This window comes from Trichosurus vulpecula, chromosome 4, assembly GCF_011100635.1.
Source record: "Trichosurus vulpecula isolate mTriVul1 chromosome 4, mTriVul1.pri, whole genome shotgun sequence".
Lineage (NCBI taxonomy): Eukaryota > Metazoa > Chordata > Mammalia > Diprotodontia > Phalangeridae > Trichosurus > Trichosurus vulpecula.
Genome location: NC_050576.1, coordinates 163,859,931 through 163,873,255, shown reverse-complemented (window position 1 = coordinate 163,873,255; position 13,325 = coordinate 163,859,931). Strand labels below are relative to the sequence as shown.

Genomic DNA, 13,325 nt, shown 5'->3' with positions numbered 1-13,325 from the left:
CTGGAACAGAGAAAAGGGCATAGGGTGTGGGGACAACAAGTGGAATAGTAAGCTCAGCCAAGAATAAGAGGGTGGAGAGGGATCCAGAGACCCAGATGGATCACACCCTTCTTCCAGACACAAGGATCCTTGCCTACCCTGTTCCAACCTGCTCCCCACCTTTCTTCCCTGCTTTGGAAATGAAGGGAAAACAGGGTCAAAATTTGAATTGCCTCTGCCCCCAACTTTGCTTCTTTCTAGAGAAGGGATATATCTGTTCCTCTTTCCCCTAGACCTACACAGAAAGACCCTAAGTAAGGATATTCTTTCTCCCACCCCCTCACTCCCCTAGCTTCATGTCTCCCTCACCCATCCACCTGGCCTCTCCATCCTCACAGTGATTCCAAAGGTTGAGATCTCCCAGGATGAGAGCGCCATTATCGGGAATGTTTGCACCAAACTGTTAGTACCAGCATGAAGAATGGGAGAGGGAACATCTCTGGACACCTGACTGACTCTTCTTCTTTTTCCCAGTTTCCGGATGAAACCTTGAGGAGCGGGGAGCTCCTCAACATGATCGTGGCTGTGATTGACTCAGCCCAAGTAAGTATGGTTTTCCTGACGTCCCTGGGGTGAAATGCTAGGCTTCTCTTCTGTCCAGCTCTGGGGAATGCGTTCAGATAGACACATGCCCTTGCACGTATACGCACAGCAGCATTTCCCCTCCCCTTTGGGAGTGCTAATAAAGTAGAGTTGGGGTGCTGGAGGCTTCTGTGTTGAGGATACTGAGAATGGAGCCAGGAGGAGGTGAGGAGGAGAAGGCCAAGAAGTCTCAGCAGCACTCTCCTGTCAGCGTCCTCTGATGCCTCCATCCTCCCTCTCTTAGTGAAGGGTCCTGGAACTGTTTCAGTGGTTTTGCCTCTCCCAGTTGGGGTTGGATTGGAGAAAGTTAGTCATCGTCCCTTTTATCCCTTCGTGTACCCTAAGGTCACAAAGAGGCATAAGATGTCCAGGATACTTGGACTAATGCTCCATCTCTGAGCTAGCCCCTCCTGGGCCATTCTTCCTTTCTGTCTACTTGGCACTGTACCACTCCATTCTTCTGTGCTGGCCCCGACATGAGCCCGCATTAGCCATAGATAGTTCCAAGAGCTGGGTTTCCCAAGGGTGAGCTTCCCATTCCCATTAATGGGGCTGTTTGTGGGTCATGTTTCCCAAGCATTTTGTTTTCAGCATCCTTAGTAGGTGGCCACACCTGGCTAGTCATAGGCCAAAATAAGGGGACCACATTACTATAGAATAACCCTTCTTCCTTCTCTCAACCATATACTTATTGGTACAGTAATGTCACCCACCCAGTTCTGCTGTTCTAAGAGGGTGATAGTAGCAGGGGGCCTCAGGAACAGTTCCTTTCTCCCACCTTTCCTCGAATCACCTTTCTAAACATACTCCTACCATATTTGGGATTGTCTTGCCATATACAGTTTATGCGTACCTCCTCTTTGAGCCCTCCTCCCCTCCCTTCCCTAGTGAGACTGATGCTAATGATGCCCCTTGTTTCTACCATCACGCCCACCCCTACCCACCCAGCTACAGGAGTTGGTCTGCCACGTGATGATGGGGAACCTGGTCATGTTTCGAAAGGACTCTGTCCTCAACATCCTCAGTAAGTGGCCACGCCTGCCGAGTGTCTCTGGGAGCAGAGACTTGGGGTTGGGGCAGGATGGCAATTCGACATTGGGAAAGGGCATTTACTTCTGCTTTAGGCTTGTCACCAGCTCTCTTACTGCTGCACAACATAGGAGGAGCTTGGGAAGTAAAAGTTTTAGGGAATACAAGCAGTCAGTTTAACATGACTCTAAGCCTTGTCTTTCCAGTTAGTGGATTGTGATCAAAGGGGAAATACCACACATGCGCGTGCACCCAGACACCCACACGTACACGCACTTGCACGTGCATACACGCACACACTCTCTTCTACCTTTGTCCAGTCCAGAGCCTAGACTGGGAAACCTTTGAGCAGTACTGTGCCTGGCAGCTCTTCTTGGCTCATAACATCCCCTTGGAGACCATCATCCCCATTCTGCAGCATCTCAAATATAAGGGTGAGTACAGGGGTAAAGAGACTAGAGCCTGAGAAGAAGAGAGTGGAAATAGAATGATCCAGACACATCCTCAGGGCTTGGAATATTGTATGACACTTTCAGGGGCTTGGGGTGTGGCTATTTCCTTTCCCCTAAGGGCCCCCCCTCCTCTCCCCTCAGTTCCAAATACCCCTTTACTTCTCAGGTGACTCACTTTTCCTGAGGACTGGGATGGCTAGATTGTGGTGGAGGGGGGATGCAGTGGAGCAGTTGTCCAAATAGAGGCCAAGAGCCCAAGTTGACTTATTTGAAAATGGAATGGGGTAGAGCAGGTATTTTTTTTCCTTTCTAAGAGCTCCCCTACTTTTTCCGAGTCACTATTGTTGGACACACTTATTTTGAGATGAATATATTCCTCCCTGTTACTCTTTCCCCTGTCCCTAATTCTTCTACCAATATCTAACTTTTCTTCTACAGAACACCCCGAGGCTCTATCCTGCCTGCTGCTTCAGCTCCGGAGAGAGAAGTGAGCTTCCTACCCCCAAATTCCATTCTCTATCTGTATCTCTGGGATACCTGTTTCATCTCTGTCTTAGTAATACTATGGGGAATAGTGATTAAAGGAGGGGTTTCTGTTCAGTTCTTTTGGCATGTTTATGTCCTTCATCTGTTAGGGGTGACTGTTTTTCTCCCCTCCCCCAAGATGGCTTATAAACAGGCAAGCTCCCTTGGGACTCTAGTTTCCTCTCTTCTCTAGTCCCCTGCCCACCACAGGCTGCCCTGGGAGGTGGAGACCGGACATCCCTGTTTCCTGCTACCACAGCAGTTCTAATCATCGGTGGCTTCCCCTCTCTCTGTCTCCCTGCCATATGGCTAATCCAAGGGGAAGAAGGGTCAGAACCAAGTGTCATTCTACATCACTGCCTCCTGTGCTCCTTGTCTCACTCCCTCCCAAATACCTTTACAACTCCCTATGCCCAGCATCCTCCTTGTGCACACAGGAGGGCAGGAGCCTTGTCGAAGTTCTCCCCTCAGGTCACAGAGGCTCCTCTAACCAGCCTCGAGCCACCGCCTCAGGAGTCAGATAAAGGGGCAGCAGTTGTAATCGGTATTTCCTTCCTTCCTTCCACCTTCTCTTTCCTCTACACAGAGAGAAGAGAAGGTACAGAGAGTTCTGAAGGAAATGGCCTCAGGTGCAAAATGAGGATGCTCTTCTCCCCTTCCCCGCCCCCTTCCTTAGTGTAGCGGGCAGTAAGATCCCAGGGATGGCTCTGGGGGGGTGTTATCTTACCGTCAGTCTTCCTGCTAGTCACTCCCCTGGTTCTGCTCATTTAGAGAAGGCGTTCTTGTGCCCCGTTCTGAGTCTCCACCCACACATGGTGACTGGGAATCTCAACGTCCACAGGGCTGTTCCCACAGGCAAAGCCCCAGAGGATCCGGTGTTGAAGGGGGCTGAGAATGGGAAAGCATGCTTCCCGTGGTGGAGCCAGGGGAGTGTGATGTAGTGGAGAGAACCTGAGGGTGGAGTCAGAAGATCAGGCCTTCGACCTGTCTGTGGGACTCGGGGCCAAGGTTCTTAACCTTTCTGAGGCTCACCTTCCTTAACTAAAAAGTGAATGACTGGATTAGATGATCTCAAAGGTCCCTTCCAACTCGAAGATCCCATGATCCCACAGTTATTGCCTCTGTTTTACAGATGAGAAAATTGAGATTCAAAGTGATTTGTTCAGGGTCATATAGCTAGTAAGTATAAGAGCCAGTATTCAACAAACCCATGGCTTCTGACTCCCAAGACCAAGGTTTATTCCACTGTATCATGACTCTTGAAGGGAAAATGGGAGGATGACTAAGGAGAGAGCAGAGGTTTGGGAATGAACTAGTGCTTCCTAGGAGTGTCTTCTGACACCCCCCCCACCTGCTTGCCTCCCTCAGGCCTAGTGAGGAGATGGTAAAGATGGTTCTGAGTCGGCCCTGCCACCCAGACGACCAGTTCACCACCAGCATCCTCAGACACTGGTGCATCAAGCATGATGAGCTGCTCGCCGAGCACATCAAGTCCCTACTTATCAAGAACAACAGCCTCCCCCGAAAGAGGCAAAGGTGGGATGAGCTTAAGGACCACCCTCTTCTCACTTGGAGGGTTCCAGAAGCCCCCTACCCAGGCTGCTAACCCTGACTTTCCCAGGCCACCCTGGCCTAATATCCCTCCAGCTAGACTCGACCATAGGACCATGCCCTGTGTCAGTGCCCACCACAGTACCACCCTCAACAGTTGGCACCCAGATGGCATCCATACTATGACCTTCAAAGTTTCTTCCAGCTGTAAATTCAGTTGTGAAGCCTGTAGAGGGTTCCCTTCTTTACTGCCACCCCTATCCTGGTTTGTGGGTGACCTCTAGTGGTCTGAAGTCACATGGCATACAGAGTAGCTCCTTTCACCTGGGGATCTAGCTGCCCAGCTCCCTCCCCCCCAGGGGGGCCTCTTAGACCTGGGCTTTGCATGGCATTTTCTTGCTCCAAAAGCCTTTTTGTGTGTTTTAAGGGAGAAGCATAGTCACCCCAGCACCTATTGCTTCCTCGGATGTACTAACTTTCTGTGTCATTGCTGGTCATTCTCCTAGCTTGAGAAGCTCTAGCAGCAAGCTGGCCCAGCTGACCCTGGAGCAGATCCTGGAGCATTTGGATAACCTTCGTCTCAATCTGACCAACACCAAACAGAACTGTACGCTGATTGTCTTCACCTTTCCCCAGCTCTTCAGTCTTTCCTTACCCCCTGAGATTGTGGATTCCTCCCAGACTTCACCTTGGGGGCCACAGAGTCCACAAGGCTCCCCTTCTGTAGCTCACCCCAACATCACCATTCCTATCCCCTTCTGTCTAAGTTGGGTCATAGGCAGGGAGAGAGCCATGTTCCTCCTGGAAAGTCTGGCATTCAGTCCTATTTGAGAGAAAGGAGGGTTGGGACAAACATAAGGAATCTTTTGCACTGAGGATCAGTTGTTCCTCCTTTCTTATTTTGAACTGTCTGCTCCCTACAGTTTTCAGCCAGACCCCAATCCTGCAGGCTCTCCAGCATGTTCAGGCGAGCTGTGACGAGGCCCACAAGATGAAGTAAGACTCCTTACTCTTTGGCAGGGGAGATGAATGGGTTCAAGGAGTGCTGGGTAGAATTTGCCAGTTAGCTAAGGGACATGTAGTTGGGAAGGAGATGATAGAGGAGAGAATTGGCAAGGGATTGGGGAGGAATACATAGGCAATAAATGAGTGCAGCTGAGCTGGAGCAGTGTAGACTCTGGAGCCCTTCATCTCCCTCCCAGGTTCAGTGATCTCTTCTCCTTGGCTGAGGAATATGAGGACTCTTCTACCAAGCCTCCCAAGAGCCGTCGAAAGGCTGCCCTGTCCAGCCCCCGAAGCCGAAAGAATGCTACACAGCCCCCCAACGCCGAGGAGGAGTCGGGCTCCAGCAGTGCTTCGGTGAGGTGCCCCACTCTTGCCCAGCAAGGTCAATGGCCTCTGCCCAGGATGAAGGGGTGGAAGGAAGCACGCAGGCGAGAATGGATACAGGACAGCACTGTTGGTGTCCAGCCTCACAAAGCTTCCCTCTCCCCCCCTCCCCTGTCCCTTTGCATTGTTTTCCAGGAGGAAGAGGACACAAAACCCAAGCCTACCAAGAGGAAAAGGAAGGGATCGTCTGCAGTGGGCTCAGACAGTGACTGAGGCCTGCCTGCCCTTCCATCCCCCCATCCCCCAGGACTTATTAGGGCTGCCTTCCCCCGTTTCCCCTGCTGGAGAGTCAAAGGTTAATAGGAGCTTGTGGGGTCAGTTCATAGCTGCCCTATCCCCAATTTTCACGTTGGGGGAAAGGGGGGGAAGCTTTTTCATCTAGTTCAGCCCGAACAGCTGCTGCCCCTTGCTTCCCTGCAGAGCCTGCCCTCCCCTCAGGACAGTAGCAACCCCTTGTCCTATCCCATCTCCCCCCAGGGTCTCCAGGCTGGGCATCTGGCCCACATGGACACCTGGGTCCCTGCTGAGGCCATAATCCACTCAAATCAATGATATGTTGTGAGAGAGTCCCCGCTTCCTGCAAGGCTGTTTTAGCAGAAAAAAAAAAGTGACTGCCTAAAGACAGAAGACCAAAATGGAGAGTCTTGAGTGTTCCCCTTTTCAAGCATGTTGTGCTAGAGGCAGGCAGATTTTCCCACTCTTGTGTCTGAATGAAATGAGTATTTCCTCTGTGAATATGGCCACCCTGGAGCACCAAACGCTGTGTCCTGGCCCCTAAAGACTCCCAGGTTTTGTCAGCTGGGGGAGAGTCCTGGGGGGTGCCATGCTCTCAGCTCTCCTTTAGGGCCCTGGGAGCCCCGAGGGAGAGGCTTCAGGGCTTGGGTGAGCTAGCAGCCCCTGGGAAAGTGGCCCTCGCCCCATCAGTGTGATGAGGCAGGCTGCCACCAGTGGAAATGCCTGAAGAACTAGAGAGGCTTCTGTGTGTATGTTGCCCCACCTGGGGCTAACTAAGGAGCCTCTGGAAGGACTGGGGAAGAATGGTCCCCTTTCCTCACTGGTTCCTCTTATCCCTCCTCCCCCTCCCTTGGCCAGAGACATTAGTGTTTTTAAAGGTGTTTTTAAATGACAATAAAACAAATGGGAACCTGTTTTGTACAAAAGCCGCTGACCCTACCTGTCCCCTGGCCCCCACCAGAGGATCCCCAGCTACACTAGGTGGTTTCTGGTCTGCGCTTTCCTGTTTCTTCCTGTCTACTTCATTCTTTCCAGCCCCTTTTCTGTCCTGTTTCATCCCCCCACTTTCTCAGGGCTTTTGTTACACACTCATCCAAAGGGTGGATGAGTGTCGGGCACTGTTGATGCTAGGTAGGACTTTGAGATGTGCACTCAGAAACCAAAACAGACTCTTATGTTATTTACTTTTTATTCCTATTGGAGCAAAAGTTGGACGCTCAAGTATTGATGGCTAGTATGCTATAGACCGGATCCTTGTTAAAATTCGTCTTGTACTTGAGGTCTCTTCCACCTGTGATTCTCTTTTCCTCTGGGTCATTTCTACTGGTTAAAAGATTGTAGCAGGAAGCTGCTTGGTGCCTTTGCTCCCTTTTCTAAATCTACAGAAACCACTGGCTTTCCCTACACTGACCATAGGTGATGAAACCTTTAGGCATCTCCAGGCAGAGAAATAAAATGCCTCTGGGCCACTTTTAAGTTCATTCTACACTGAGCGCCAACTAAGTGCTGGAGACCTAAGAAAATGTGGGCCGACTTGGAAACACCTTCCAAAGACTGACTAATTTTCCTTGAAAAGCTTTCTCGCCTTAGGCCTCTTCTCCTTCCTCTGTTTTCCTCTGCCCCAATTAGAACAGGGATGGAAACCACCCACTGGTTTGCCCCAGTTAGGATTTTATTCTCGCAGCCGGGCGGGAGGGGCAGCAGACTAACTTGCTCAGTGCTCTCTCGTCTTAACTCCCAGCTCACCACCACCTTTCCCCTACTTACTGAATTGAGGCTCCACCCGGCCTGGGGGCTGCAGATGTTGGCAGCTGGGAGGAGTCTGGCCACAGAACTTAGATTTGTAGGAATCTGAGCGTAGAGAATGGGGGTTGGGGGCAAGGAAGGACAGGGATCCCCAGCGCTTTGGGGAACAGAGCGAGGCGGGATGATGGACCAAAATGTGTGCGTGGCTAGCACAATCCTCAAAAGTGGTTGGGAAACTTAAGAAGTCGCCTAAACACCAAACCCCAGATGCCAAATCCCTCGAGAGGGGAAGAACCCCAAACCCAGGGCGTCTCCCGGAATGGGGATTGCTGGCTGTTTAGAATTTAGGTTGGGGAGGGGAACAGGATTGCCCGTACCCTGAGAGGGGGCACGCCCTGGGCGGAGCATAGAAAGGGGAGGTGGGCGGGGAGTGCTTCGCTATCCCCCATCCCCTCTTTCCCTGGCCTAGCTCCCTGTCACTCCGGGTGTTGGGGAGCTGGAACGAGGTAGGATAGGGAGGTGGGAGGAAAGGGGCGTGTGCCAGTGCCGGCGCGCTTTCGGGAAGGAGAGGTGTAGGTCTCGCGCATTCCCAACTTTTCGGTGAGGGGTTGGGGCAGGGCGAGGCATACGGTCTGGACTGGGGAGGGACACCATGGCCTCGCTCCTCCTGCTACCCATGCTGCTGCTGCTGCTGCCGCTACTTCTGCTGAAGCTGCTCCGGTGGCCCTGGCTCCGCTGGCTTATAGCAGATTTGGCCTTTACCGTGCGCGCCCTGAGATGCAAGCGGGCCTTGCGAGCCAGAGCAGCTGCCGCAGCTGCAGCGGACCCGAGGAGCCCCGAGGGTGGCTGTAGCGTGGCCTGGCGCCTCTCGCAGCTGGTCCGGGAGTGTCCCGAGCGCACCTTCCTCATTCACCACGGCAGGCACTACAGTTACGCGCAGGCGGAGCGCGAGAGTAACCGAGTTGCGCGTGCCTTTTTGCGCGCGAGGGGCTGGAAAGAGTACCCTAACCTGGACGGAGGGGACGGGGTGGGGATCACTGAGAAAGGTGCAAGATACAAAAGTGGTGCAGGGGACACAATAAAAAGAGAAGCCGAGCGTGCACCGAGCAAAGGCGATGAAGCTGCCTCCGGAGGAGGGAATTCGGCCTCCCTAGAGTCTGGGTCGGTAGTGGCTTTGCTCCTGCCTGCTACCCCGGAGTTCTTGTGGCTTTGGTTCGGACTCGCTAAAGCGGGGCTGCAGGCTGCCTTTGTGCCCACCGCCCTTCGTCGGGGCCCCCTACTGCACTGTCTCCGGAGCTGCGGCGCTCGCGCCCTAGTTGTGGCGCCAGGTGAGCGCGGCTGTAAGTGGGCGTGGCTCTACCTGGGGGTTCGGAGCTGGACTGGGAGGAGACTTGATGGTTCGGAAAGGGAAGCAGCAATACCTACCGGGTTTGGGAGGGGCGGGGCTATGTGTCTCTGGAATTCAGAAGGGGGCGGGACTGTCCCTTGGATTCCTAAAAAGGCGCTAGAACTGGGATTTTCCCGGAGTTATTGTCGCTTTCCACTCTCACCTGGGATGATACGAGGGGCCCTGGTACAGAACAGCTTGAAAAGAGTTTGAAAGTCAGGACACGTGAGCTATAGGCTAGGAACAAAGCTCTGCCACTAATTGGCTGTGAAACCTTAAACAAATCACTTCATCCCTCTGGGCCTCAGTTTGGACTACATGACCTGCCATAGTGCCTCACAGCCCTAAATATCAGAGTTTTTGTTCCCTTCAACCTCCCCAAACAGAGTTCCTGGAATCCCTGGAGCCTGACCTGTCAGATCTAGAAGACTTGCAGCTAAAATTATGGGCTGCAGGCCCTGGACCCCACCCTGAGGGCTTCAGTGATCTTCTGGCTCAGGCCGCTGCTGAAGAAGAAGGGCCACTGCCTGGGTACTTGTCAGCTCCCAGAAACATTCTGGACACTTGTCTGTACATCTTCACCTCTGGAACTACTGGTGAGGCTCCCGCCCCCATCTCTCACTGCTGCCTCCCGACTTCCAGGGTCTGGGCTTCTCTGAGCTGGGAAAGGAGCAAAGATGGCTATGAGGTCCTGCTTTCCCTAGCTCCCCAAACCAACCTTCCGGAGAGTAGCCTGTCTTTTCTCCTATCTTTGTACTGGTTGGTTCTTCTCCCTCCCCTCCCCACCCTGCAAAGGTACTTGTACCTTAGAACAAGTTCTGGCCCTGGCGTCAGAAGACCTGAGTTCAGTTCTTGTTCTGACACTTACTACCTATGTGACACTGAGCAAGTCACTTAACTTGAACTGGGCTTCTTTCCTCATCAAAAAAGGGGTGGGGTTTGAACTGGGTGGTCCCAGGGCTCTGGATGGAGGATCCTCATTAGCTCTCACCCTCTTTCCTGTTGATGTTCCTAGGCCTTGCTCTTTATGGCTGGGAAGCCAGAAATTGGAGCTGCTCCAGAAGGGTCAGGAGCTCAAATTCCCCTTGGGATTTCTCCCTTTCAGGGCTCCCCAAGGCTGCTCGGATCAGTCATCTGAAGGTGCTGCAGTGCCAGGGGTTCTACCAGCTATGTGACGTCCACCAATACGATGTTATCTACCTCACCCTCCCACTCTACCACATGGCAGGCTCTCTGCTGGGCATCGTTGGCTGCTTGGGCATTGGTCTGTTACTCATTTGGAGGGGTGTTCCCCTTCTTCCCTTACTGATTCCCTACCATTGAGTACATGTACCCTCCATCCTGGGTGCTGGTCAAGGGAAGGGAGGGAGGACCTGAATCCACAGTGAGGTGATAGAGTCTAAGACCTTAGGGAATACTGACTGGGAAGGCAGAACTATAATACCCCTAGGACATAGGCAGAGAACCAAGACTAACCAGCTTGACAGCGCTTTTACATGTCTAAGCAAAGGAAGTAGGGAGGAATTAGTAGCCGTGCAACAGAGAGTAGAGTCCATCTGGAAACATTTCCCAGAGGAGAGGAACATGGGACAGGACTGAGAAGGAAGGGATAGGCTCTGTGTGAGAAGACCTAGGGAAGATTTTGTAGGAAAGTTCAGATGCAGAGTAGGAAGAAGGAAAGATTGTTGGCTGGAGCTGTGACAGAGGTCTGCCCACAGCCAAGAAGATTCAGCAAAGGAAAGGCTTCATTAATGTCTTCCCCAAAGCTCCTTTTCTAGGAATCCCACTATACCTTGGACACTGGGAGAATTTGGACAGTAGTGCCAAGGGAGGAAAGAAGTGAACTAGGATAGGGTGTGGGTTCCTTTTGGAATAAGTTCTGCTTTCAAGGAATGGGAGGCAGAATGAAGTGAGAATCATGGTTTATTAATCCAACCTTCTCCCTGGACTAGGGGCCACGGTGGTGCTGAAGACCAAGTTCTCTGCTAGCCAATTCTGGGAGGATTGCCGGGAGCATGGAGTGACAGTATTCCAGTACATTGGAGAGTTGTGTCGATACCTCGTCAACCAGCCGCCGGTGCTGCGGGGCACTGGGGAGCACTGGGACCTGGGGAGGGAGTGGTTCTTTCTGTTCTTAGGAAAAAAGGGTATGGAGACACCATAGGGCTGGAATAAGAATAGAGATTCGGGAGAAAAAGGAGGTCTGGTGCTGGGAAGGAGAGGTATCAGAAGGGTAAGAGTGGGAAGGCTCTGGACTTGAATAGTGTTGTGTTGGGGGTGCAGAGGGTCAGAGGCACCCAAGGAGAAAGGTGAGAGTAGTATATGGGGCCAAGGGTATACACACTCTTTCCTTTGCCCATCACAGAGTGAGGGGGAACGTAACCATGGGGTACGTCTGGCAGTGGGCAGCGGACTACGACCAGACATCTGGAACCGTTTCGTGCAGCGATTTGGGCCACTGAGGGTACTGGAGACATATGGTCTAACAGAAGGCAATGTAGCCACATTCAACTACATTGGATACCCGGGGGCTGTGGGGAGGTCATCCTGGCTCTACAAGGTAAGGGGTGGGGGACTATACAGACCTCTGGGTTGGGGGGAAGGGAAAAAGGTTGTGGGGAGGATGTAGGAAGAAATGAGAGAATGTCTTCTAGAGAGTTTCTATTCCAACTTGTCTGTCATCCCTTCCCCCTAGCTATTTTCACCCTTCTCCTTGATTCGATATGATGTGGCTTCAGGGGAACCAGTACGGGATGACCAGGGGCTCTGTGTCCCTGTGCCTACTGGTGAGCTCTAGGGAGTTGGGGAAGGAAGTAGAGGGGTTGGAAGCAGGATGAGGCACATTGGGGTTTGTTGGGTAGCCACCATACCTGACCCCTATGACCTCCCCAGGTGAGGCAGGGCTGATGGTGGCTCCAGTGAACCAGGGAGCCCCATTTCTAGGATATGCAGGGAGCCCTGAGCTGGCACAGGGGAAGCTGTTGCAGGATGTCTTCCGTCCTGGTGATGTTTTCTTTAACACTGGGGATTTGCTGGTCTGTGATACCCATGGCTTCCTACACTTCCATGACCGTACTGGGGACACTTTCAGGTATCTGACCTGTATAGCCCCTGATCTCTAGCCCAACCCAACTCTTAAGCCTCAAATCCTTAAAATATAACCTGAAAATCCCCTAATTCCTGGGCCTCTTGACCCACGAATTCCTGTAATAGTCTGGTACCTTAACCTTTGACCCCTGATTGTTTAATCTACCTTCTTAAAATTCTCTGATAAGCTTGCCTTCTTGAATGTCTGGTTCTCCATTCTTCTGTAGGTGGAAGGGGGAAAATGTGGCCACAACTGAAGTGGCTAAGGTCCTAGGAGCACTAGATTTTCTTCAGGATGTGAATGTCTATGGAGTCACTGTGCCAGGTATGTGGGGGGAGTGAGAGGCACAGAGTGGGTCTGGCACCAAAAAATATGAATTCCAGGTATTGTGAGAGTTAAAGGAAGGCATTTGGAGCAGAGTTTATGAGGCCTTAAGTAGTTCCTCCCAAATGATATGGCTCACCCTACTGCTTCTCCCATCCACCCAGGGCAAGAAGGAAGAGCGGGCATGGCAGCCTTGGTTCTACGCCCACCCCACTCCTTGGACCTCGACAGACTCTATGCCCACATAGCTGAGTTTCTGCCACCCTATGCTCAGCCTCGATTCCTTCGGATCCAGGTACTGGTTCTCCTTCTGCCTTTCTAGTACTCCTCTCAAAGGTCCTAGTTCCCGTAAAAGGATTCTAGTTCCCATAAAAGGATTCTATCTCATCTTTCTCACAGAGTTGAGAAAAATTCTCTAGGCCTCCATTCTCAACTTTCTTCTCTCAGCCTTCTCTTGTTACCCCCAAATCTACAGACACATGCTGGTTCCTACATCTTCCACTGTACAACCTCACCTCATCCCTTCCTCTCTCCCTATGCCTAAGGCAGTCCTTCCTGAACCCATATCTGGGTATACAGAATCTAGTTCAAGGCCAAGTTGTAATAATTTGACAAATATTTATTAAGTTTCTGTTGTGTTCAAGTGCTTGTGTTAGGTGCTGATCAACATACATGCAGAATTAACTAGCACAGGTTGCCCAGCTTCATGGTGATTAGTCTGGGGAACTATCAACTTATTATCAAGCTTGTTGAACTGTTCCTCTTCTCTCCTTCCTCCTCCAGGAGTCTTTGGACACCACAGAGACCTTCAAACAGCAGAAAGTTCGACTGGCAGGCGAGGGCTTCAACCCAAGCACAGTGCATATGCCACTCTATGTACTGGACCAGACAGCAGGTGCCTATGTGCCACTCACACCTACCTGGTATGATGCCCTCTTGGCTGGACAAGTTCGTATCTGAGTGCTCCACTAGACAGGCA

At 51.9% G+C, this 13,325-nt stretch overlaps 2 protein-coding genes across 6 annotated transcripts in view; both read left to right on the top strand.

The window, feature by feature from the left end:
• The window catches only part of INTS3 (integrator complex subunit 3), a 37,798-nt gene extending 31,071 nt beyond the window's left edge, over positions 1 to 6,727 (top strand). For all 3 annotated transcript variants that reach the window (XM_036755391.1, XM_036755390.1, XM_036755394.1), the window contains exons 22-30: positions 514 to 582; positions 1,570 to 1,645; positions 1,971 to 2,084; positions 2,541 to 2,589; positions 3,996 to 4,163; positions 4,685 to 4,785; positions 5,102 to 5,174; positions 5,381 to 5,537; positions 5,703 to 6,727. In XM_036755391.1, the coding sequence (XP_036611286.1) occupies positions 514 to 582; positions 1,570 to 1,645; positions 1,971 to 2,084; positions 2,541 to 2,589; positions 3,996 to 4,163; positions 4,685 to 4,785; positions 5,102 to 5,174; positions 5,381 to 5,537; positions 5,703 to 5,780 (885 nt within the window). In that variant the 3' untranslated portion in view covers positions 5,781 to 6,727. The remainder of the gene's footprint in view (positions 1 to 513; positions 583 to 1,569; positions 1,646 to 1,970; positions 2,085 to 2,540; positions 2,590 to 3,995; positions 4,164 to 4,684; positions 4,786 to 5,101; positions 5,175 to 5,380; positions 5,538 to 5,702) is intronic.
• Positions 6,728 to 8,199: 1,472 nt separating this feature from the next.
• SLC27A3 (solute carrier family 27 member 3) lies at positions 8,200 to 13,325 on the top strand. Of its 3 annotated transcripts, none has more exons than XM_036757038.1 (10): positions 8,200 to 8,875; positions 9,321 to 9,530; positions 10,040 to 10,198; positions 10,887 to 11,011; positions 11,300 to 11,494; positions 11,630 to 11,710; positions 11,796 to 12,025; positions 12,249 to 12,346; positions 12,511 to 12,641; positions 13,130 to 13,325. In XM_036757038.1, exons 1-10 carry the CDS (start codon positions 8,200 to 8,202, stop codon positions 13,304 to 13,306), a joined length of 2,082 nt encoding a protein of 693 aa, XP_036612933.1. In that variant the 3' UTR covers positions 13,307 to 13,325. The 3 variants fall into 3 exon arrangements, with proteins under 3 accessions (XP_036612933.1, XP_036612934.1, XP_036612935.1); XM_036757039.1 differs by having other exon boundaries at positions 11,630 to 11,720; positions 11,827 to 12,025; XM_036757040.1 differs by having other exon boundaries at positions 13,235 to 13,306.